Source organism: Bubalus bubalis, chromosome 6, assembly GCF_019923935.1.
Source record: "Bubalus bubalis isolate 160015118507 breed Murrah chromosome 6, NDDB_SH_1, whole genome shotgun sequence".
Classification (NCBI taxonomy): Eukaryota; Metazoa; Chordata; class Mammalia; order Artiodactyla; family Bovidae; genus Bubalus; species Bubalus bubalis.
In genome coordinates this window covers 105473259-105499880 of record NC_059162.1, presented here as the reverse complement: position 1 = coordinate 105499880, position 26622 = coordinate 105473259, and the positions used below count along the sequence as shown (strand labels likewise).

Sequence of the window (26622 nt, the reverse complement as noted above, 5' to 3'; positions counted from 1 at the left end):
CCCGGCCTGCCTAGGCCAGCCTCGTTCTCCACTCCAAGTCCCTGGATGATTGCTGCGGCCACAGCAGCAACCTTGACGTGATGGGTCCCTGTGAGCCTCCTAGCTTGGCCCGGTGGCGGGGTAGGCCTTGAGGGAATCTGGTGCTTCAGAATGTTTTCCGCAACGTGGTCATGGGCCCCAGGCCGATTAGGGCCTGGTGAAAGAGGAATCGGGGCTTCCGCCTTGTCAGGCCTGAGCTCTTGTACCTACCCCACAGCTTCCTGAAGATTCTCGGACCCAGACTTACCTCCTTTATGTTTGACAGCAACCCATAAGCCTTCAGAAGGAAGGTGCTACAAGTTTAGAATCACAGCTTCCCCATGACATTTGTGTCTCGCTTAACCATAGGACTAGGAAGCCGTTTTCTGAAAATAAAGATTTCTCAGTCCTTCCAAGACCCTGAACTCTTTTCCCTTAAAAAAAGAAACACATATGTTGGTTTTTGCCCAAAGAACAGTATTTTCTTAAAAGCATATTTATTGTTTTTGTTCAAACAGTAAAGTAGAAAGTTACCTAGTAACAGTTCCCTGGAGATAATCAGAATTAACAGTTTGATGGATTACAGATCAGAACTTTTTTTTTTTTTTTTTTTTGTTCTGGCAGCACGGTACTACTTGAGGGATCTTAGATTCTCTACTCGCCCTGGCAGTGGAAGGGCAGAAGTCCCAACCACTTAACCATCAGGGAATTTCTGAAATGTGAACTTTTAAATGAGATAGATTTTTAAGTGTAATTGACCAGTCTTTCACTGCTGGTTTTCTTCTGTGTTGGCACCGAATTGTCAACTCTGATGGTTAGGAAAACCTTTCCTTTTTTAATTGCTGGAAACTTTTTCTTGAGCATTACATTTTTTTTTCCTCTGCAAATTTTTCCTCTCAGATTGCATTCAAATGCTCTACCACTGAGCTATACCCCCTCAGATTGCATTCTGTATGAATCTTTAAATCGAAAATTTTAATTTTTCTGTGTCTGTCAATGTTTGGATTCTATCTAGATTTCTTTTTTTTTAGTCCATGATATTCAAAGAGGTGTTAAGCTGTATAGCAGTAGGTTCTCTGACTAAGCTCTTAGGATACCTTCATTAGTACAAAATCTTTAGGCCTAGAGGAATACCTTTGCAGAAAGTAAGCACACAGAATGTCGTGTCTAAATTGAAGATGGGTTATTGAACATCTACCTATGTTTAACAATAAGCCTAGTTATAGTAACTACTTTTTGGTAGTCTTCTTTATTCAATTATGCTTTAATGTAACACCAACTACCAAGCGTTTGTTAAGGTATCCAATAATAAATAGAAAAGCCATTTGTTATAAAACCATTGTAGAAAATGCTGTCCATTATATTATGTGGAATCTGTTCCCTCTATTATGTACCATGGGCTGAAATTACTTTTTAGAGTTTGGTATAATAAGAGTTTCTCTCTTGAGGACCTGATCTGTTTCTGTCATTTTTCAAATTTCCCTTAATTTGGCTTCTAGAATCAAATTTAATGACTAGTCCCTGTAGCTGTTAATACCCATGGTTAGCATATTTACTTTCTTCTATCCAGGGATTTGTTTTCTGTGTGATAGGATATATATTATCCCTGGAATGATTGGTAGCCTTTGTAGTGTTACAATTTTGGTTTACCTGTGCGAACTTAAGTGTGATGACAGCTTTGATTTTATTTTCACCTGGTCACCTAGTTTCAGGTTTTCTCCTTTTACTTTCTTCACCAGTTGTTTTTAACGGTCAGTGTATTTGATCAATGCAGTATTTGTGCACGTATAGAGCAAATTCATCAGGCTTAAGTGGCAAGTTAATGTTATAAGCCAGTCAATGTTTGATTGTAAACAACTATTATAATAAGTAACAAGTTGGCTTGACTGTTTCCTTAAGGTGTTTTCTTCAAAATATTTCAGAGACGGGTATATAAAACTACAACTCATGTACCGCTGGAGTTAGGACAGATCATGGATTCAGAAACATTTGAGAAATCTCGACTGTATCAGCTGGATAAAAGTACTTTCAGCTTCTGGTCAGGACTCTATTCAGAGGTTGAAGGCACTGTGAGTACCTTACTTCTTAGAGAGACAATCTCTCAAATTATTTAATATCTTGTAACGTTTATTTTCATTTTTGTGTTTTGTGACACAAAAGAGGGTAGGTACCACACCTACAAATCCCAGAATACTTTCTTAACCTTTATTGTTGATAGTAATGAGTGGGAGCAAAAGAGGCAGAAACATAACTGTCTATAGACAGTTGAAAATTGTGGAATATGGTAACTGTTACCCTGAGGCCACATAGGAAAAAGGAACCTTACATTGTAAGTTATTTCTGTAGCAGTTTCAGCTTATCTTCTTGCCTCATTCATGACTCTAACCCGGCTTCCACATTGCAGCCCAAGGAATCCTGAAGCACAATTCTGATCATGTTATTCTACGTAAAACCTTTTGCTGGCTCACTGTTTGCTTCAGAGTAAAGTCTAAATTTCCTGGCATGATTTAAGGGGTCCTTTTGACTGGGGCATTGCTTACTTGAGCCTCATCTTTTTATTCCTTCCCCCAAATTCTTCCCACTTCTTTATTGTCCATCTCACACCCAGATTGGTTTCTTATGACCTTGAGTCTTTTCACATGCTGGTATCTCTGTCTGGGCTGGCCTTCTGTCCCCCTTCATCTCACTCTTGCACTGGGGCCTGATTCCTACTCTTCCACTAGGATCTGAGACATCATCTCTTCTAAGAAACTCTTTGAAATTTCCCCATCCCTCAAGCCTGGGTTAGGCAGCATCCCATCATTATTCCCATCAGAGTACTTACTTAGCACATTGTATTGAATTTGCCTGTTTGGATGACAGACTGGTAGTTCCTTAAAGACAGGGTACTTTAAAGTCTTGTTTATCATTTTATACCTAGTATCTGGCATATAATAAGCATATAATTCATATTTACTGAATGAAGTAATGAGTGACAGATAGTTTTTACTTAGTAAAACAGGGCCAGTCTATCCCCATGCTAAAAGAAGAGAGGCTATACACTACCAAGCCGTTTCTCTGTCTTCTTATGGTCTTTCCTGGCCCCTGACCCTGGTACTTTTTAGCCAATTTTCCTAACTGCCCGTCCACAGATATCTGTATGTCTGTTTCTGTACTGTCTGTGTATATAAAACTGTGCTTTACACATAAAATGAGTAAGATTTCTTCACACCCGCACCCATAAAACTGATTCTTGGTTTTCCACCCCTGAGAACCATGGACACTGGAGAAGGAAATGGCAGCCCACTCCAGTATTCTTGCCTGGAAAATCCCATGGACAGAGGAGCCTGACAGGCTATGTCCATGGGATCACAAAGAGTTGGACATGACTGAGCAAGTAAACAGCAGGAACAATGGAAAGTGCGTGCTGTTGAGGTTTAGAGCTGACTGAACTGCAGTGGCTTGAGTTTGAATTTAAGCTCAATCATACTAGCTTTGTGACCTCAAGCAAGTCCTTCAACATTTCTGTGCCTAAAATTTTCCATTAAAATTGTATGGTAATAATAGTTTCTCATTCATGTGTTGTTGAGAGGATTGAAAATTAGTTAATATATGTAGGATGCTGAGAACAAGGCTGGATCCACTGTAAATGCTCCGTGCGTGTTGTCTGTTGTGTTTTTTATCATCATAGTCATGGTTGTCACTAACCCCCAGAAGTCTTTTATTTATTTACGTTTTTATTATTTTTATTTATTTATTTTTTAAAGACAGATCTGCTACTCTTTATCCATTTATAAAACTTAGTTTAAAACTCAGCACCATTCTGTTATTCTGAAATGTGACTCATTCTATGTATCTATCATATATCTAACTGAGCCAAAACAGCATACTCTACTTATTTCATTAGGCACAAAATTAAGTTATATAAGTTAAATTTTGTTGAAGTTTTTAAGAGCTACTATTGATAAATAGTACAATATAGAGTGATATATACATGAATAGAATCCATAAGTTTATATTAATGAAAAATGGGTATATATTCTTTTTTAAAAAAAGACTAGACTGTTTTTTAGAGCAGTTTTAGGTTGACAGCAAAACTGAGTGAAAAGTGCAGACACCCCCGTATACCCTGAGCCCCTACATATGTGCAGAACTCTCCCACTGTCAACATCCTGAGTCAAAATGACACGTTCACTTCAATGGATTAACCTACACTGACACATCGCTATCACTCAGAGTCCATAATTACATTGCCTTGGTATTTCCCATTCTGCAGGTTTGGACAAAAGTATAATGACAAATATCTGCCATTACTGTACCATACAGAACAGTCTCACTGGCCTGTGCTCTGCCTGTTCATCCCTGCCTGCCCGCTCATCCTCGGCAACAACTGATCTTTTTATTATTCCCACAGTTTTGCCTTTTCCAGAATGTCATGTAATTGGAATCTTATAGCTTATAACCTTTTCAGATGGGCTTCTTTCACTTAGTAATAGGCACTCAAGTCTCCTGTGTCTTTTCATGGCTTGATTTTATACTCTTTTTGAGCGAATATTCTGTCATAATTTCTCCAGAACTCTTTTAGATCCCTCAGTATCACTAAGAGAAAGATTCCTAAATTGAAAATAAGGTTTTAGGTACTTTCACTGTAAGCATCTTTGCTGCAAACATTTTCTTCACGTAACCAATTGACTGTAAGGCATTTTTGCCATAAAAGATAAAATAATGAACAATAAAAGAGGGACATTAAAAAAGACATAATGAAGCATGTAAAATTGATACCAAAATTAAGACATTATTGCAAAATGTAGAACATTTGAATGCATTTAAAATGTGTGTGAATTCATGTCAATACTGTGTAATAACTAATATTATTTTGTAAATTGTACATAAGCATTTTTGTCTTCCAAGTCTTTTGTTCATAGTATTGTATACATTTTTTTCTTATTGATTTGTCTCATTGTTTAGTATTGCACTTTTTCATTAAAACTTATTCCTTTGTTAAGAGAAGTACTGGTTTACAAATCCTAGGATGTATATTTGTAACTGAGCCCTGTATTGCTTTGTTAAAGCCTCTATACTGTATTTTTTTCTGGTGTATTGTAATATGTCCATTGATAGATGTTCCAAAATTCTATGGGAAATATGGGTTCAACTGTGCACCTTTGAGACCCTCAGTGCCTCTTTCTCCTGTGAAGTAGTGTGTTTCAAAGTAAGAAGCCAATTCAGTAAAGCCATCAATAACATCACTAACTGCAGGTTATGCTAACTAATTTTGGGCAGTTGAAACCAAATTGTCAACCCCCAAACTGTCAACCAGTTGTTTTATTTTTCACAAGAAGTTTATTTACAGCCAGTTGGTTATGCTGTGAAAATGTTTGCAGCAACATATTTAAAGCAAAGAAGCTTATGGCAAAAATACAGACACGTGAAAGTAATTGAGATTGGCTACCATAATTGTTTCATCAGTAAAAGAAACCAGCTGTTTGTAGCTTTGTTAAATGATTATAGAATTGTCTAGTAAGTCACAAAATTTGCATTGACAAATATGTATTATTAAGACTAGTGTGGTTAGAACCAAGTTGTTAGGAAGCTCTCTAATTTCCTTAAGATTATGGAAAGTGGCAAAGATTCTGGAAGAGGCATTTTAGAAAAATTAATAAATGGTCTGAAAAATAAAATTATATTGCCTTTTGGGGTACACAGTGATTGCTAGTAATTAGTCTTTTCGGAATTGACTTTTTATTATTTTTACTAGTCCAAGCCAAGTTTATTTACTGAGATACTGAAGATTAATATTAAAACTCAGTGCCTTCCAGCCAAGCCAGGAAAAATATACATGTGTGATATATGTGAATTGTATCTGGTATTGGCTAATTTATTTGAAGCATTTCTTCTATTAGAGACATGGTCCAAGTAGGAAATCAGCCTTCAGATGCAAGTAGAGGGGTAGAATTAGACACTGTCCTTTCCCCTCATTGATGTCTGATTCTTTGAAATTCATTTACTTACCCCTACAAGGCCATTATACAATGACAGGGAAAATATTTTCAGTCTCCTTGGCTGTCACATAAACCATTCTAGGAAAGATGGGTGGTAGCTTGTTTATTATGCTTGGAGTCCATGGGAATGGCTCAGTTTGTTCTAGAAGATGACAGAGGTTGGGAGAATCCATATATAGAATGAGAGACCTTTGTAATGTGCTATGGCTTAAACTAGAAGCTGTACTGATGGGCTAAAGCTGGGAACAGTAACAGTCATCTTCATAATAATTGTATGAGTTGTGATTTTCACTTCATATATTGCTTTTATATTTATGGTTTTGTTTGATGTTTACAACAGTGCTCTGAGGTTCTAGAAGGGCTTCCCAGGTGGCACTAGTAAAGAACTGGCCTGTTATCGCAGCAGATGTAAGAGACACGGGTTCAATCCCTTGGTCAGGAAGATCCTCTGGAGGAGGGCATGGAGCAAGAATACTCCAGTATTCTTGCCTGGAGAATCCCATGGACAGAGGAGCCTGGGAGTACAGTCCATAGCGTCACACAGAGTTGGACATGACTGAAGCGACTTAGCCACACACACACTGAGGTAGAAAGTATATAGGCATTATTATTCTCTTTTTATGGATGAGAAAGCAAAGGCTCAGAGAAATTAAACAGCTTGATCATATAATGGCCAGGTGACCCTCACTGCCAAATGAGAGAACAGAGTTTCAGACTCTGTTCTTCTGAATCTAAAAAGGAAACCATTCTTGAAACTCTCGGACTGGCAACATGGATATAGTAAATTTATCCTTGGGGAATTAGTAAACTATGTTTGCCATTAGATAAGAAGCGTTTTGTGTTACTTTGAAATCCTGTTCTGTTTGAAAGCAAGTTCATTAGTTCCCATTGTGTTGATTAAAATTAATTGGTTTGTAAGCTTTGGTCACAAAGAAAAAGTACAAAAATTAAATTAGAATTTCTTGCTGTGCTACTTTCTACCCAAGGGAACATAAGAGGCCCATGTGACCAATTACAGATGCCACTGTTCACACAAATGTGACAAAGCACCCAGATATAAAATGTCTGCACTCTCTGAGACGAGCTTTCCTGCTATCTCATAGTGATAGTGAAGTCGCTCAGTCATGTCCCACTCTTTGAGACCCCATGGACAGTAGCCAACCAAGCTCCTCCGTCCATGGGATTTTCCAGGCAAGAATACTGGAGTGGGTTGCCATTTCCTTTTCCAGGGGATCTTCCCGACCCAGGGATTGAACCTGGGTCTCCCGCATTGTAGGCAGACGCTTTACCATCTGAGCCACCAGGGAAGGCCTGCTATCTCATAGTTGTCACTAAAGAGCCCTCTCAAGAAATGGAATGGTTGGGGAGTAGAGTAGGGCAGAGTGGAAAAATTTCAAACTAGCTTCTCTAATTTCTGATCACTTCTAAGTGAGCAGTTCATCCTCTTTGAGTCTCATTTTTTCTCCTCTTTTAAGATGAGAAGCAGATAGATTAATATTGTATTTCATATGATTTGTGGCAAGGACTGAGTAAGATAATATAAATGAAGCAATTAGTACGTTACTCAACACAAAGCAATGACTTAGTCATTGGGTTTCTCTGGGCAAGTTACTTTAACATTTCTGAGTGTCAGTCGCCTTATCTATAAGATAGAGATTACTGTGCTCCCTAGCCTGGCTGCTTTTCAAGACTTTAGTGAAATAATATATGTGAAAGCAGGTGACTTGTTTCTCTTGGCATCATTAGTTCTTTTTAAAGGACATACTGTCTATACAGAGAAACTTTACTGTTGGCTGTGTTTTGTTTTTTGTTCTCCAAAGCATGCCAAAAAACATTAGCATTAGCTGTTTCCAGATGCATTCAGAGTTCATATTAAAGCTACCCTTGACACTTACTTAAAAGCTGGACTTTTAATCATAGGTGTTCCAGCCTTTTCCCCAAAGCATTATAAATCCTTAACTCTGCATTATTTATTAGTATTGAGAATAGGATGAAGGAAATGCCATTCCAAGTCAATTAGTTCAACAAGTGGAGCATATACCACACAGAGTGGTGCCAAAGCATGTCCTCTGGGAAAACAGTTTATACCCAAGATTGAGTTAGTTAAAACGGAAACAATGGATATAGAGTTAAGGGGGCCTTACTTTTAAAAAGCAGTTTATTAAAATAGTGATTTTCAGACCTTGGTTGTACACCACATATAACTGGAGACTGACTCTTGGGCCCCTCTCCCAGTTTCTGATTCTGGTTCTAAGGTGGAGCCGGAGACGTATTTCTAGCAGATTCCCAGGCAATGCTGATGCTGTTCCAGAGACCATATTTGAAACCTGTGGTATTATATCAATCCCCTGCATACTGGTAAAACTCCAAAAGATGGGGACTTCTCTCGTGGTCCAGTGGTTAAGAATCTGCCTTGCAGTGCAGGGAATGTGAGTTCGATCCCTGGTTGGGGAACTAAAATCTCACATGCCTCTGGGCAGCTAAGCCCATACAGCATAACTACTGAGCCCGTGTGCCACAATAAAAGATCCCACTGCTGCAACTAAGACTTGAGGTAGCCAAATAAATATTTTTAAAAATTTGAAAGATGAATAGATCAAGTATGAGTGAGATAGTGGAAAACAGGAATGCTCTAATGGGAATATAATTTGGTATAAACACTTTAGAGAACAGGCTGATAATGCCAAATAAAGTTAAAACTCACCATATATGGATCTAAAAAGATGTAGAGTGTAAAAAGCAAGTTGTAGAATGATAAATACAATATGATCTCATTTATATATATTCTTAAAAAGCATAGGTAAACCACTATATTAGGCTTCCCTGGTGGCTCCAGTGGTAAAGAATCCTCCTGCCAGGCTGGGGATGCAGGTTTGATCCCTGGGTTGAGAAGATCCCCTGGAGAAGGAAATGGCAGCCCACCCCAGTATTCTTGCCCAGGAAATCCCACGGACAAAGTAGCCTGGCAGACTACAGTCCATGGGGTCAGACAGAGTCGGACATGACTTAGCAATTAAATAATACCACTAGCACCAAACCACTATGTTATTTATGGATACATATATAAAAATGGAAAGTGGATTGGAAGGACACCTGTGCAATATATGATAATGCCCCAAATTCTCAAAGCCACAAGGAACCATGTCTGAATGGATGGGAATATTGTGCTTCTGACCAAGGAGTGTGATCATTGTGTTTCCAAGGCTCCATGGGTGAAAAAACAATATAATGACTCCTCTTGGACAAAATGCTTCCACAAACTTGGTATCTGTTGTGAGAAGTCATGTTTTGTAAGCATATATTCTTTTCACATTTTTAAAAACTGCTCCCTCATTCCTATGTCTTGTTGGTTTGGTGAATATCTCTGTTCACTTTATCTGCTCAAGACAAAGGGTGGTGCTGAGAAAGGGGCCTACTCCTGTGAAACCCTGATTCCCACCTCAGGATTCCCTTTTTCCTTATCCAGAGATGGCTCTGATAGCCTATTCTGTCCCCCAGTTTGGTAGGTGGATGTGTTTAGTTACACCAATACTAATGCTTTGTTCTAACCAAGAGAGCTGTTTCCTTTCAAGGAGAAGCCAGTTATGGAGCCATAGAGCCTGGCCTAAATCCCATTTCTGTCACTTGTAGGATTTTTGATAAGTTGATTCAGTCATTCTAAGCTTAGTTCCTGATTCTTAAGGTCTTTTCTGGTCTTTTGACAAAAGTTTTTTTTTTTTTTTTCCCCTCTTTCTGTCTCTAAACAGCTTTATTGAGATAAAATAACGTATACAATTCATCCATAGAAAATGTATAGGCGAAAAACTTTTGCTTAACAGTCTAACCTTAGTATCTCAGTTGGTTTCTATTTGTCTAAATGTGTGTTTTATCCTAAATAAGATAGGTCTCTCTCTCTCTTTTTTTTTTTAACATACTCTCATATGGTAGTTTCTGCTGCTGCTGCTAAGTCGCTTCAGTTGTGTCCGACTCTGTGCGACCCCATAGACGGCAGCCCACCAGGCTCCCCGGTTTCTGGGATTCTCCAGGCAAGAACACTGGAGTGGGTTGCCATTTCCTTCTCCAATGCAGGAAAGTGAAAAGTGAAAGTGAAGTCACTCAGTCGTGTCTGACTCTTTGCGACCCCATGGACTGCAGCCTACCAGGCTCCTCCGTCCATGGGATTTTCCAGGCAAGAGTACTGGAGTGGGGTGCCATCGCCTTCTCCAATGGTAGTTTCTAGTACTGCTTAAATGTGACCAATATATGCTTTGTTTTACAGCTTATTCTTCTCTTTGGAGGAATTCCGTACCTCTGGAGACTCTCTGGGCGCTTCTGTGGTTATGCTGGTTTTGGACCAGAATATGAGGTATGTCATTCATTAGCATATATTTGTCAGTCTTTTCTTCTTCCTTGGCCAGCTTTCTAGTCAAGTTAATTTTTTGGCTTCTACCTAATGAAGGTTTCTCTGTGTAGTTCTCATCCACTTACGTTAAGATAGTATACATTACTGTAGTAAACTCCAGAATTTCAATGGCTTATCACAGTAGTTTATTTCTCAATGACATAGTAGTCCAGTGTGAGTGTTTTGGGAGTCGACAGGTGACATCCTTTTATGTGGTAAGCCAGAGACCCAGTCTCTTCTTATATGGCTCTGCCACTCCCTAAGTGCCCCTATGTTCTCTGCATCCCACAGGCAGAAGGAATGGGAGGTGGAGAAAGTGCATCCCCTTCTTAACCTCCTTGTCTCCGAAGTGATACCTGTCCTTGGCATTCACATTTCTTTGGTGAACCAGTCATTTAGCCTCAGATGCAAGGGAACTAGGTAATGTAGCCTCTGGGTAGGCAGCTGATTCTTAGAAACTTCTTTCTGCAATCAGTGAAAAGTAAAGCATGAATTTTGTTGAACTTAAGCTAAGCAGATCCCTGTGCTACACATGTATAGCAGATACTTTCAACAGAGACAGAGTGTATCTCCTATTATCTCCACTGAGCTCCTTGAGTTGGTGGCCCACTTCTGGGAATTCTAGGTACAGTGTTGGAATCAAAGCCTTAGACCTGAGACTTTGCCTATAATGGATGCTGGGACACTGTTTTTGACTTTTTCTTGGTAATTGGTCTGTTCTCTCCTTCCTGTTTATATGAAATGATGCATCTCTTCAACATGACATGTGTAGGTACCTTGGGCTTTAATTCAGCTCATCCTGCGTCCCTTTTTGTATACCGTTTTCTAAGGAAGCCAAACTCTTTTAAGACCTCCTCTTCCTGTGATATCTCTGTATTTTTGTAGACATGTCCTGACCTGCCATTGCACTATTGCTGTTTACTTGCTTGTTCTCTGCTTTGTTTTGTAAACAGTTTAAGGTGGTTTTCTGTAAACATGGCTGGTTCCTAAGAGGCCTTCTTTGACCACTATCAGCTACAATGTCATCCTTATGGCACTCTTCAGTGAAGCATATCGCCTTATTTTATTTTCTTTACAAATGCATTTACCACTGTCTGCATTTATCGTTACTGTCTGAGCCACCAGGGAAGCCCTCCATTTATCTTATTGTTTATTTGTTTACTTTTGATCTATCACCCTGACAAAACTTTTAGCTTATAAGGGGACAGAGACCTTACATATTTTCTTCACTGCTGTGACTTGTGCCTAGAACAATGCTAGTCACAAAGTAGGTGCTTCATAAATATTTGGTGAATTAATGAACCCAATCTATATACATACATATAAAAATATTCCTTACCTTAACAGGAAGTTTTTTATATAATGTTCTTAGACATTATCTTTGCATTTAACAATGTTTTAGAGCTCTCTTTCTGTCTGTGTATATAGATCTTCATTTTCTTTGATGGGTGCCTGGTACTGGCAGCAGTCCTCAGTCTGCGCCATTCTGATATACACACATTTCCGTTTCCTTGGTTTAGTTAATAACACCAGCCCCTCAGCAGTTTCAAATTTCACTTACCACAATATGTTATGTGCATAACTGCATAAAGTACAAGTTCCCTGCTAGCTCTTCAGTTCACAAATCACTGTGCAAATAACAGATGCTCATACAGTGACTGATCACATCACTCTTCAAATTCTGCCAGTGGCTGGTCACTGCCCAACTGCTGTTCAGTGATTCAGAGTGTGCAGTTGTGTTGTCTCCTGTCTCCCAGCTATAAACCTACGTGACATTTCACAAAGATGGATCACTGAAAGAGGGAATTGGCCAACAAAGATGAAAGTATAGGGACTTCCCTGGTGGCCCAGTGGTTAAGAGTCTGCCTTCCAATGCAGGGGACTTGGGTTCCTGCTCTGGGAAGATCTCACATGTCGCGAAGCAACTAAGCCTGTGTGTGACACGACTGGAGAGCCCATGTGCTCTGAAGCCCATGTGCTGCAACTGGAGAGAAGCCTGCAGGCTGCACCAAAGAGCCTGTGTACCACAGCTAAGACCTGATGCAGCCAAATGAATAAATACTTAAAAAGAAAGTAAAGAAAGATTGGTATTGAAATTCACATCTAATGTACATGGTATAGAAGAAAGAGCTGATCAAATTCTTACCTAAAACAGCTCTTCTTGGTTTATGTTTTTTCATAGTGTATGAAGTATTAAAATACCTCTTTCTTGGATCCCAAAGTACTTATTATATACATGATATTCTTATTTTTGCCAGTTGGACAGGGAGAAAATAATATTGTACTATTATTTCATATAACTTATTGTTGAATGGAAAAGTCAGTAATGAAGCAGCATATGAAAGTAAAAGTATGTGAATATCCATACAGATTTTTCATACAACTAGTGTCCTAGTGATGAATATTTAAGTTGGTTCAATTTTCCTTGATTGCATATAGAGGTATCCATTGTTGTAGACAGGTTTCACATCTATAAGAAACCTGAACTAGTACATACCAAAATTTGAAAAGTAGTTTCCTCTGGAGAGAATTTTGGCAATTTTTATTTCCTTATTTTTGCTTATCTCTTAAGAAAATTCAGTAGTAAGCATGCACTTCTTATATAATGAAGACCAATTTCTTCACTAAAAAAAGAAGAAGAGGACTAAGTGGACCTCAACATATCCATAGGCATAGGTAGTGTGTTTTTCAACAGGACTTTCTGCTTTCTGGGATTCCCTGATAGCTCAGTTGGTAAAGAATCTGCCTGCATTGTGGGAGACCTGGGTTCAATCCCTGGGATGGGAAGATCCCTTGGAGAGGGGAAGGGTTATCCACTCTAGTAAACTGGCCTAGAGAATTCCATGGACTGTATAGTCCAGGGGGTTGCAAAGAGTCAGACACGACTGAGTGACTTGCACTCACTTTTCTGCTTTCAAGAATATCAGCAAGTGGTCTCATAATTAGTGTCCTTACTTTTTGACAGTGAGATTTGGCCCAACCTTTTCCAGCAGGTGCTCAACTTAAAGACTCAGAATGTTCTAGAGTTCTGTTGCCACGTTATGAATATGAACTGGAATGAGTAGGTTCATCTCAGACAAGAGGTGAAGTATGCCATCAGACCATTTTGGTCTGGATCACTCCACCCTCATGGCACAGGACTTTAAAATATTCTGTGTCCTGGAACCTTAAGTTATTCACTTATGGGGCTAGAGCCCAGATCATGTTGCCTTTGAGAAGCTACAAGTCAAAACCCTTTCCCCTCACTGCCCAGTAGATCTTGTTTCTAAGATATTTTCTCCTTTCTGAGTTAGAATTGGGGTTCTTCTGAGAAAAGGTCCTGGGTGTTTCTGTGTTCTCCAGTTTTCCCAGTGTGACTGTCACACCTCCTTTTTTCAACTAAAGTATTAATATCTTCCTCAACTCAATCATCTTTCTAAATGCTAGCATACAGTTATCTGTTAGGAGTAGAAGGGTCTTAGAAAAGAGTAGTGAAAAGTAGCATTTTGGGATTGGATTATGAAAATTGTTAAAAGCATAATGAGTTTGCAGTCTTTTAAAGCCATTACAAATTTTTTAAGTAGAGAAGTGGCATTTTAGATTCATCTGAGGTGTGTGTAGGATGGATTGGAAGGGGAGGGGTTGATAATAGGCAGGGAATGGTGCCGGCTGTTTTAGTGTTTAAGGCAAAATAATTTAAAACACCCTTGGAATCTTAGTGTTTAAGGGGGAAATAAGCCCAGTGATTAGGGAATTAGACCTATTAATTAATTAATTATTTGGCTACATCACATGCGGGATCTTTTTTGTAGCACCCAGACTCTCTAGTTGTGGCACATGGGCTCTGGAGCTTGTGGCCTTCTGAAGTTGCAACAAGCATATCCTATATGTGGCCTTCTGAGGTTGCAACAAGCATATCCTATACCAAGATTACATTATGCTCTGTTATTTAATATGGTTATATTTTTTGAAGATGGAATTCTGACTCAGTAGTTTTGAAGAAGGTCCTGGAATCTGTTTTGTTTGTTTTTAAAAAATATCTCATTTCCCATTTGGGGACAAATGCTGAAATAAATCACCTGCATGTTGTAGCCGAATCTCCTTTCTTCCTCTTCCCGTCTCCCTTTTTCTATGTTTAGAAACGTAGCGGCTGCATCTTTACTAACAAATCAAATATGCTTTGGTGGTATACTCCCATTTAAAAGAATTCCGTTTTAAGGGCTACCCGGGTGGCACATTGGATAAGAATCTGCCTGCCAGTGTAGGAGACACAGGTTTGATCCTAGTCCAGGAAGATCCCACATGCCTTGGGGCAACTAAGCCCAAGTACCGCAACTATTGAGCCTGTACTCTCGAGCCAGTGAGCTGCAACTACTGAGCTACCTGCTGCAGCTGAAGCCTGCAAGCCCTATAGCCTGTGCTCCACAAGAGAAGCCACTGCACTGAGAAGCCCACACACTGCAACTGGAGAGTAGCCCCTGCTCACGGCAACTAGAGAAAAACCCACGCGTCAGTGAAGACCCAGCACAGCAAAAAATTAATTAATTTTTTTTAAAAGAAAGAATTCAGTTGTCCACTGGGGAGTAAGAGGGAAAGTGCTAATGTGGTGGGAGGGAAAGAGAGGGTTCTGTTTGCCTCATTGCCCTTTCCCCCGCCCCACAAGTCCCTTTATGCTAATTAGTCCTTGTCCCCCACTGTCATAGGAAAACGTTTGTGAAGAGAAATGAGGCAGTTCTTAGCTTTTGATTTCCTAAGGATCTGTTGTAAAGGCAATGAAAGGAATCCTTGAGAACAATTGTCTCTCTTGGATTCGGGCTCTGTGAAAATTTCAGCACACTCTGCCCCACCTGCCCTGGTCCGGCTTTTCTGATGCTCCATTATGTTTCTCCAGGCCCATCATCTTGTCATCTTTCACTTTCAGGATGCTCTTTTCTTTCTCCTTGCTTTTACAAATTCTGTGGAATTCCTCTTTGTCTCTTCTGTTCCACTAATTTATCTCTTTTCTTCAGAGTAGCACTCCCAGTCTCATCAGCTTTGTAGCCTCTTGAATTCATCAGCATATGTGGCTGTCTCTCATTTTTAAGTTCTTTTAACCATTTTGTCTGTATGACTTCAAGTTAACTTTCATATGCTGCCCGTGTAATTAAAGAAGAAGTATTTTATTGCCCCCCGTCTTACAAATAAGCCCTGAGGGTGGAGGTGATGTTTTAGACCTTGTGTTACCCATAGAATCAAGCACATTGAGTTATAGTAAGTACTTAGTGTATACTCATTGATTTGTTCCCTAGTAATTTGTTTGAGGAATGAATTAATATTAAAAAACTGCCTTTTTTTCTCTTGTGTTTAGATCACTCAGTCCTTGGTGTTTCTGCTGTTGGCTACACTTTTCAGTGCATTGACTGGTTTGCCTTGGAGTCTTTATAATACTTTTGTGATAGAAGAAAAGCATGGTTTCAATCAACAGGTATTAGAGAATACAATGTTCTCTTTTCAGTGTGAAGCTCTTTTGTACTTCTGTCCTCTGCTGGTAGTAATTAAAACATAATTTGCTATTTTGGAGAAGGAAATGGCAACCCACTCCAGTATTCTTGCCTGGACAATCCCATGGACAGAAGAACCTGCCAGGCTACAGTCCATGGGGTCACAAAGAGTCGGACACGACTGAGTGGCTAACAACAACAATTTGCTATTTTACAGCATGAATTAATCTAGAAAAAGGGAACTGCAGATATGGTAAAGATCATAGTGTAAGGTCTTGCCATAAGCTCTTCTACTACTAACATCTAGTGTTTTTCAGCTGCTGCTGCTGCTGCTGCTAAGTCGCTTCAGTCGTGTCCGACTCTGTGCGACCCTAGAGACGGCAGCCCACCAGGCTCCGCCATCCCTGGGATTCTCCAGGCAAAAACACTGGAGTGGGTCGCCATTTCCTTCTCCAATGCATGAAAGTGAAAAGTGAAAGTGAAGTCGCTCAGTCATGTCCGACTAATAACATTTAAATAAGTTTATTTTAAACTGTAAAATGCAGAGCATTGACTTATTCTCTTAGGCCCCCTGTTGTCATATAGTCTTTATATGACTGCCTTTTCATTTTTAAAATTGCTTTAATAATGTATCCTTTTTATTCACTCATTATTTGAAAAGCAGTTTCTCAGTTTCTTGTGATGACTTTTTATTTTTTTAGACTTTGGGTTTCTTCATGAAAGATGCGATCAAGAAATTTGTTGTGACTCAGTGCATTTTATTACCTGTATCTTCACTTCTACTTTACATTATTAAAATTGGGGGAGACTATTTTTTTATTTATGCCTGGCTGTTCACGCTAGTTGTATCTCTGGTGAGTGAAATCTTTGTTTCGATTTTCTTTTACAAAGTGTACCTTGGTGAGATAACTGTGATTTAATCTTTGTTAGCATCTATATTGTTCTTAAGAAGCAGAAGAAATATAAATAGGTGCTCATATAAATTCCCCTTTTGTTTTCTGCTTTTAGCTATAGAAATAGGAGAGCTGACTCTGACCATAGATTTTCCTCTCCTTATACTGACTCTTACAGATTCTAGACGCTAGTTGTTAGTTACTTTTAATTATCCAGTTGTCAGGCAGTTTGGGGCTGTGCATTTGTAAGTTGCCACCAGAGTGATGACTGACAATTTTGATGACCCTTGACTGAGCTCCAGTGTCTAAAAACCGTGGATATTTTGAAGAGAGAATAGATGTAAGTGGGATAAGAAGAAGAAAGCATAACCGTATTTGCTTTCTTCTGCCCTCCTTCCCCGCCTTTCCCTTCCTCCTTCTTCCCTTTTCCCTCTACCTCTTCTTCTCCGTCTCCTGTGCCCCTCCCTTTTCCCTGTCTCCTCCCTTTTCTTTCCCCAGCTCCCTCTTCTTCTCAGCCTCCTCCCTCCCCTTCTTCCTCTCCTCTCCCCCATTATCCCTGCCTCACATGTTCTTTTCCTCTTCTCTTTCCCAAATTCTAAACTGCTTCATGGCACAAACACTATGTACAACACAATCAAAATGGTCTATTAACAGCCCCCAGAAAACACCACCTATCAGCTCTTCAGCTGCACTCGTGATGAGGTTACCATGATGCTCATCCACTTCCAGCTAGTGGATTATAACTGCAAAACGGGTGCTAGTTGGACTTACACATATATGTTGTATGGCTAATTGAAACGAGAGGAGAGAGAGCACAAGAAATGCTCCCAAATGCTTAAAGAAGTGCTGTTTCAGCCCGTGTGTACAATTGTGAACTGCAAGTCATTAGTGTTAGCAGGCAGATTAAGCTCTAGTAGTTCTTTTTTTAGCAAACACTTCAAGTCTATTATGATTACCCTGAAAGAATTCCAAGTTATGATGGGCTTATGAAGTGTCAGAAATACCCAAGATAGTTTTGAACAGACCATTTGGCTTCTTAATTATTATCATCTAGGGACTACTCATTTTGATTCATTTCATCAAATACATATTAAGTGCTTACTGTCTGGTACCATTTGGGGCTGGGGATACCAGAACAAATAAGATAAGGTCCCTGTTTTCAGGGCTGGGAATTACATAATTGTTTTTGTATGGAATTTGTATAGTGAGTCGTTTCTCTTTAAGGACATAATCAGGTTGTTCTAACATTTGCTTTTCAGGTGCTTGTCACCATCTATGCTGATTACATTGCCCCTTTATTTGACAAATTCACCCCTCTTCCTGAGGGAAAGCTGAAACAAGAAATCGAGGTCATGGCGAAGAGTATTGACTTCCCTTTGACTAAGGTGTATGTTGTTGAAGGTAAGGCTCCCTGGGGTAAGAAGGTTTTATTTGAGTAATTTGTTTTAGTTGAGTACTTTATTCTTAAAACTTTAATAAAAGAGCACATCAGTTGGTTTTGGGGGGCGTTGTTTGTTTTTGTTATTTAAAGATTAGGATTTTCCATTTTGGCTTTTGAAGATTTATAAGAATTGAGAACAGTCCAGGGATAGAAACTGGTGGCCTGATGCCAAATCCTGCTCTTGCCTCTGGCTGTGTTTGTTTGGCTTTACAGTATTGTTCATTCGGGGCCAAGGCCTTTTTCACTCCTTGTTATGTCATGATACTAGACTGATTTATGCACTTCTGTTGCCTACCTGCCTTCTTTAGATAATGGAATTGGACTCTGGCTTTGGACTCAGATCCCATTGGCACTGATTTGGGGGCTTGGAAGCAAAACCAGTGTTATTGGCTTTATCTCCCCCAAGACTTCCAGTGTTCACTTGCAAATTACCCAAGGCTGGTACCACTGAGTACTTTATATTAGTTATAAAGTACTTTATAGTACTTTATTAGTTATAAAGTATCTGCTTTTCTGATGACTGCTCTTGAGAGTTAAGCCATCTACGTTAGCTTGTGTAAGAGTACTAAAGTCTCAAGGAGTCTTTCATCAAGGAAAGATGAATTAATAGTAACCAGAAGAGTAAAGAAATCTTAGACATTTGGTGGCCAGCTGAAGGCACAGTTGGAACGTGTCTATGGGGAAATGGTAGAAAAATAAACCAATGCATACTACTTCTTTAGCCTCTGAGATTATTATTCTTTTAATTAATATTAAACTAGTAGCACAATGATGAGTATATTAGAACGATCTCTGAGGCACTTTTACTGAGGGAGCAACCTAAGTTGCCCACCACTTAAGTTATAATCAGAAAATGTGAATGCTAATGCTATGACAATAGAGGTAATTGAGAAGATATGTGAAATATGCTATCAGTACTATATGATTTTAGCTGAAATAGAGAAGGCTTTATGGAGGGTTATATGGGACTTTACGGGAAAATCAAGATTTGAGTAGTGGGGGTAGCATTTCAGAGGTCAGGTTGTGGAGCCAAAAGGCTTGGGTTTAAATTCTAGTTCTATAACACAGTCCCTTTTTGACTTTGGGGGATTTACCTCTGCTAAACAGAAGTTACTCATCTGTATTGCATATTTTTGTTGTTAATAATGGTAACAATCCTCAAAAATATTTTGAGTGAATGAATGTTGTCACTAACAGTAGCAACACATATTATGGACTTGTAAACTGAAAGGAAAAACCAAGTGAAAAACTAGTAGTCCTGTTCTCAGAAAAAATCAGAGAGCAGGTATTGCACAGAGAATTAAACTGGTGTGAAGTGACAAAGAATGGCTGAGTAGATACTTTATTTAGATTAGGTCATTAGACAAGACTTCTCCAAGCAAATGAATTTAAACTGAGATCTGAAGGAAGGAGCCATCCATGGGGAGACGGTTCAGAGCTTGATATTTTCAAGAAAAAAGTCCAGTGTGGCTGCCGCATGGCAGGAAAGTGTTTTGACATAAAGTCTGAGACATAGGCAAGAGTCAGACCACTTAGGCCTTTGTAAATCAGGGTAAGAATCTTGAATTTTCAGTCCACAGATAAAGCTATGGAAGGTTTTAGGTAGGAAAGTGACATGGCCTTGGTTTTTACTTTTTAACCTATCTTAGGTTGCCATATAGAGAAGTTGGTAGGGAGGCAAGAATAGAAGCAGTGTGAGCAGTCAGAAGGCTGGTGCTGTTCAGGAGGAGAGAATGGTTAATTAGACTAGAGTAGTCTATCCTGATGGCTCAGCGGTAAAGAATCCACCTGCCAGTGTAGGAGACCTGGGTTCGATCCCTGGATCAGAACGATTCCCTGGAGGAAGAAATAGCAGCCCACTCCAGTATGCTTGCCTGGGAAACCCCATGGACAGAGGAGCCTGGGGGGCTACAGTCCATGGGGTCGCAAGGGATTGGACACAGTTTAGCAACTGAGCCACAGCAACAGTGGTAATTGATGGAGAGAAGTGGGTATATCAGGGATGTGTTTTAGAGGTAGGTTGATGGAATTTGATAATAGATGACATGTAAAGGAATAAGGGAGCAAGACACCTCAAAGTAATGACTTAAATTTTTGGCCTAAATGGTTGGATAAATGGTAGGCTACTGAGATGGGAAAAAACTGGGAGAAGAACAAGTATGTGAGAGTTGAAGTTCTGCTAGGTGTGTTATAATTTGAGATACCTATTGAATATCCTACCAGAGTTCTACAAGCAATAATTAGTTGCAAGTCAGCCATAGAAACCAACTATGGTTAATTTAACATGAAAAATTCCTTATTGAAACAATATTTGATAAGTCACAAGATCACAGGAAAGTTAAATTTGCCAAACTTGGGAAATGGGCTCTTCACTGGGAGACTAGGAACTCAGAATCACCCTGAAGAACCAGTCTGGTGAGGACACTGCTGTTGGAGTTTAGCAGTTTGCATCTCTAACACCCTCCCACTAGCACCTGCAGAATTAATTTCTCACTGCCCTGCTTCCTCGTGTAATTAGCTACTATTCAGAGTCCCCAGTGGGTGCATCTGATGGACTGAGCCAGGGCACTGGGCTAGCTGTCAGGAGTGCTGGGGAAGCAGATATCCAGCTTTTTTGGATTTCTTAAAGGCTTGCATGATGCTAAATTCCCTAAATTCTGCAAGGGGATTCTAATACTGGTCAGGGAGAAAATGACACGTGAGAATATAAACAACAAAGATGCACTATAGACATCCTTGTGGAGATGTAGGCTTGTCAAATAGGCAGCTGGATATATGAGTCCAGAGTTCTAGGGAGAGGCCAGGGCTGGACATAGTGGTCTGGAAAGTATCTGGCATGTAGATACTTCCATGGATGAGGGCGTTCAGAGAAGAGAAGGGGGCTCAGATCAGGGTCAGCTGAGGGGGAAGAGCGGGCAAAGGAGGCTGAGGAGGAGAGACCACTGAGGTAGGAAAAAAATGAGGAGAAGATGGTGTTTCTATTGGGATAAGAGAAGAAAGTGTTTCAAGGAGGGAATGGTCAACTGTATCAGATGCTGCTGAGAGGTTGATTAAGATAAGACATCATAAACAAAAGATGAAGAGACAGCTGGCAGTGCTGTACAATCACATAGGACATTTTGGTGTTCAGAATTCTCAGATATGTTACTTCATACCTCAAATGGTGTGATAAATCTGTTCAGTAAACAAGCATTATTAAATAAATGCTACATGCAAGGCACAGTGATACAAGAGCTTATGGTCTTAAACTTCAATGAGTATAAGAATTCCCTGGAGAGTCTGTTAAAAGATTCCTTGGCCCCATTCCCAGACATTTTGACTTATTGGATATTTCTACTGTTTATGTCTAACAAGTACCTGTAGGTGATTTTGGGGTAGGCATTCTTTGGGCCATACTTTGAGATCCTTGGGCCGGTGGAAGATACTAAGACATTAATTTTGTTTTGCTTATCTGCCTATTTCCATAGATAACTTCAGGTAACTTCTAAGAAATATTTTTAAATTAATTAAAAAATTAGGAAAGATAGAAATGAGATAGAAATATAAGATGCAGATACACAACTTTCCAGATGCTAAGATCCTATATCATTGATAAAATTGGACCACATGTTTGGCTCTTAACTTCCAGGCAATCAAACCAAAAAGTCCTAGCCTCATATCATAAACAGGAAAATAAAGCTTAAAGAAATTAAGAAAGTTTCTTGCATTTATACAAATAATACATGGCAGAGCCAAGATTGGAACTTAAAGTTTATTGTTAACCAATAAATTCACTGCACATGGCAGAACATAAAATATAATGAAAATAAAGAAAAATATAAAGAAGAAAATAAATATCAACCATAGTTTAGCTACTGTTAGCCACTGCTAAAAATTTAGGGCTTTTTTTTCTAGTTGATTTTAAGATAGTTTTAATTTTTTCTGATTAAATAAGTATACTTACTTTAAAAGCTTTGGAAGAGAAGAAAGTGTAAAGGAGGAAACAAAAATCCATGTTTCTTTAAGCCAGTGATAAACACTAAAGTATTTTAATATATTTCTTAATAGGCTTGTGTTAGGCTTTTCTATTTACATGTACATTTTTTCACAACAGTAATGGAACTTTGTATACACGAAGTTTTATATCCTTTTCAGTATGTTGGTGAGCTTTTCCTATCTTGTTAAAATATTTTAAAAGTATAGTTTTTTTTTCTGGCTGCTTAAAATTCCAACTCATAGCTTTATCATAATTGAATCATTCCACAACCATTGGATATTTAGGCTTTATTTATTTATTTATTGTTAGAAAGCTGCAATGAGCATAAATATTTGTTGTTAAGACTGAAGAGAAACAGACACTCTCCACTGCTGGTGGTGATTTATGTTGATATAATATTCTTCAGGTATTAAACAATTTGAAAATGTTAACGTCCTTTCCAGTAATTCAGTTTCTAGGCATCTCTCCAAAAGACCCCAGACTTTTTAATTATTTTCCATGCTTTGAACTGTCTTTTCCTTAGGATCTAAACGCTCTTCCCACAGCAATGCCTATTTTTATGGCTTCTTCAAGAACAAGCGAATAGTTTTGTTTGACACTCTACTAGAAGAGTATTCTGTACTAAACAAAGACATCCAGGAGGAGTCTGGCATGGAACCCCGCAATGATGGAGAAGGGGACAGTGAAGAAATAAAAGCTAAAGTTAAAGTGAGTTCTTCTTTTCCTAAGAGACCCTGGCTTAGTTTTTATAAACAGTTTCTGTGACAGCTCAAAATAACCTTAATTTCTATGTAGTGAGTGTTGAACTCAGGGAGACTATCAAATAAAAATATAACTGCCCCTTTATAATTGTGGTATTTGGGAAAGAATATCACTGTTGTTACATGTTAACTATCTTTCAAGCTTTCACAGAATGTTCACAAGTATAAGACAGGAAAATTTGTATGATTATAAACTGTTTTTAAAACAAGGACTTTATATATAATTCCTGATATGTTTATGATTGAAGAATTCCCACAGACAAGATAAAGAGGAGATAATAATCATCTCATTTTTAACTTCACTGAGAATGTAGTAATTATAGGCTTTGATGATGGAGAGACTTAAATCTGAATCCTGTAGTCATTTAGTAGCTGTGCATTTTGGAGTATACTGTGTAACTTGGTCAGTTTTCTTTTGTTTGCTTAACAAACATTTATGAATTGTAAACTCTGCTGAGATACTTTCTTTGGAATTCAGAAATGAAGAGGGAAACCTTGCTGTCAAGGAGCTTATAGTCCAAAGGGGAGAAAGTCATACAAGCACAGCTCCATATGGCAGTTGCTGCAGCAAAGCTATATATACTGGATGCAGTGATAGCATAAGAGAAGACATTTCTTTAATCTGATCTTATAGTCTGAGAAAGCTTCTTCTGAATCTTCTCCTAGATGAGATCAACTGATGATAATTAGCAAAATCTAATGGCACCCCACTCCAGTACTCTTGCTTGGAAAATCCCATGGACGGAGGAGCCTGTTAGGCTGCAATCCATGGGGTCGCTAAGAGTGAGACACGACTGAGCAACTTCACTTTCACTTTTCACTTTCCTGCATTGGAGAAGGAAATGGCAACCCACTCCAGTGTCCTTGCCTGGAGAATCCCAGGGACGGGGGAGCCTGGTGGGCTGCCATCTATGGGGTCGCACAGAGTCGGACACGACTAAAGTGACTTAGCAAAGTATACCAAGACTAAGTGGGGAAGGGGAGACAGTGATAAGAAAACAATATATGTTTAATCAGAAACAGTCTCGAGTAGTTGCATATGTGATGGGACGTGTCATCGGCTTTGATGGCATTCAGAGATGATTTGAGATCTGTGTAACTGTGCAGATAAGTTAAGCTCTCTGAATCTTTGATTTCTTAACTGATAGACAATGCCAGCAGGGGCTCTCCTCTTGAAACTATTGACATCTTGGACCAGATAGTTTTTCACTGTGGGAGGCTGTCTTGTGCCTCATGAGATGTTTAGCAGCATCCTCGGCCTCTCCCTACCAGGTGCCAGTATCAGTCCCTCCTTTCCCAGCAATTGTGACAATGGAAAATGTCACTAGATATTCCCAGATGTCCCCAGGGTTGGGAGAGAGGAGGCAAGATCACTGCTAGTTGAAAAACACTGAGATAAAGATGCCTACCTTTTAGGGTTGTGAAGATTAAATGAAATAATACATGAGAAAAACCTGTGTACTCTGAGTACCAGTAGAAAAAACTGTTATCATTGAGCATCTGTTTTGATTTTAAAGAGATGGTCTAATAGAGTGCCTGGACTGTTATAAATATCTAGATGGAAGAAAATGTGAAGGGGTTAAATAGCATTGGATGAGGGTTAACTCTTTGGATTGTATTTTTTTTTTTAATAGATTTATTTTATCAGGCTATTGGGATAAAAGTCATTTTGGTCTGACCAAGGATCATAGGATTTTAAGCTAGTAAGAGCTCTTAAGGTCATCTTATAGATAGGAAAACTGAAGTTCAGAAAGAGTAACCAGGTAAGAACACTGGGGAATCATGCACGTTCAGCAAGTCAACTTGCTGAAGTGGTGTCTACATACAGGGTAGATGACGATAGCCAGATCTGCGTGTTAGATAGTGGTCTGCTGGTTTCAAGCAATCTAATGAAATTACTGACCTTTAGTATCTATGAGGGAGAAGGCAATGGCAACCCACTCCAGTACTCTTGCCTGGAAAATCCCATGGACGGAGGGGCCTGGCGGGCTGCAGTCCTTGGGGTCGCTAGGAGTCGGACACGACTGAGGGACTTCACTTTCACTTTTCACTTTCATGCATTGGAGAAGAAAATGGCAACCCACTCCAGTGTTTTTGCCTGGAGAATCCCAGGGACGGGGGAGCCTGGTGGGCTGTCATCTATGGGGTCGCACAGAGTCGGACACAACTGAAGCGACTTAGCAGCAGCAGTATCTATGAGACCCTGGAGGAGGAAATGACAGCCCACTCCAGTATTCTTGCCTGGAGAATCCCATGGGCAGAGGAGCCTGGTGGGTACAGTCCATGGGGTCACAAAGAATCGGACATGACTGAAGTGACTTAACACATCTAACACAGTATCTATGAGAACAGTGTTCTTTGGTTTAGCAGTCTTAGAAAAGGTTTGGTTTAGATCTTAGAAAAGGTTAGTCTTTTGAACTGTGTTGAGTGGAGTTTGAGTTATTTTGCTAGCTTCTTGAAGAGCCTGCTTTATTTCATTGATAGCTGCAAAAATTTTATTTTTTTAAATTAAAAAAATTTATTTTGTTTGTGGTTGTTCCAGGTCTTCATTGCTGCACGCAGGCTTTCTCTAGTCGTGGTGAGTGGAGGCTACTCTTTGTTGTGGCGTGCAGCCTTTCCATTGCTTCTCTTGTGGAGCACGGGCTTCAGTAGATGTGACACGTGGGTTCAGTAGTTATGGCATACAGGCTTAATTGCTCCTCAGTATGTGGAATCTTCCCAGACCAGGGATTGAACCAGTGTCCCCTGTTTTGGCAGGCAGATTCTTATCCACTGTACCATGAGGAAGTCCAGATGCAAATATTTTAGCATGTATGTATAAATTACATAGTCTTGCCCTAGAGAACCTGTAGTAGAGGAGACTAGATATGGCTCATAGTTTAAGGCAGGGGGTGGTAAATAAGTGGCTGAAATAGTGTGACTTTTAGAAATTAAGAAATGAATGCAGATTCTAATGGTCAGATTTCTTAAAAGAGAGGAAATATTTGAACTAGGCAGAATTTTGACTTGGGGCTGGAGCTTTTCAGGATGAAGATATGTAATGAATAAAGCTATAAAAACAACTGCACAATGGCTATTCTAAGACTAATGAATAAATGGATGCTTGCAGAAGGGGATAGAAAGGTAGGCCGGGACCAGTTTGTAAAGTACTTCTTCCTGAAGACATTCTAGTGGTTGTTTTCAGTGACCTGGAAAGTTTTGATTGATTTGGGTAGAGGCCAAGGGGCTTCCCTGGTGTTTCAGATGATAAAGAATCTGCCTGCAATGCAGGAGACCCAGGTTCGATCCCTGGGTCAGGAAGATCCCTTGGGAGAAAGAGGCCAAAGCTTGTTTTAGGAAGTTTAAGATTTGATGGCAACATATATGATAGAGCAAAGATTATAGGCAAAGGGGACTACTAGGGACTTACTGCATCAAGATAACCAAGATAGGCATGAAATAAGGGCCTACACTAGAGTGAGAGGTCAGAATAAGTGTGGAAGTCATAATAAAAGATAGATTTAAAGGACTTATGGTGATTGCTATTGTGGAGACTGAAGGAGAAAGTCAAAGATTGACCCAAATCTCATGTATTACTTTTTAGTGCATGTATACAGGTGAGGTGATTTTGGTAGAATATCAGTATTTGAAATTTGAATGGCTATATGTGTATTAATGAATATTAGGAAAAAGATCAAACTAGTTATCCTGATTTCATGAAAATTGTCATTTG

The 26622-nt window shown here is 39.3% G+C and overlaps 1 protein-coding gene across 2 annotated transcripts in view; it reads left to right on the top strand.

Moving 5' to 3' along the window:
* The window catches only part of ZMPSTE24 (zinc metallopeptidase STE24), a 43824-nt gene that overhangs the window by 282 nt on the left and 16920 nt on the right, over window positions 1-26622 (top strand). Inside the window, exons 2-8 of one of the 2 annotated variants that reach the window (XM_025289020.3) lie at window positions 1941-2087; window positions 10258-10344; window positions 15707-15823; window positions 16541-16693; window positions 17992-18133; window positions 22673-22857; window positions 25453-25488. In XM_025289020.3, coding sequence (XP_025144805.1) covers window positions 1941-2087; window positions 10258-10344; window positions 15707-15823; window positions 16541-16693; window positions 17992-18133; window positions 22673-22857; window positions 25453-25488 — 867 coding nt within the window. The remainder of the gene's footprint in view (window positions 1-1940; window positions 2088-10257; window positions 10345-15706; window positions 15824-16540; window positions 16694-17991; window positions 18134-22672; window positions 22858-25452; window positions 25489-26622) is intronic. The other variant, XM_006061926.4, reaches the window with a different exon arrangement.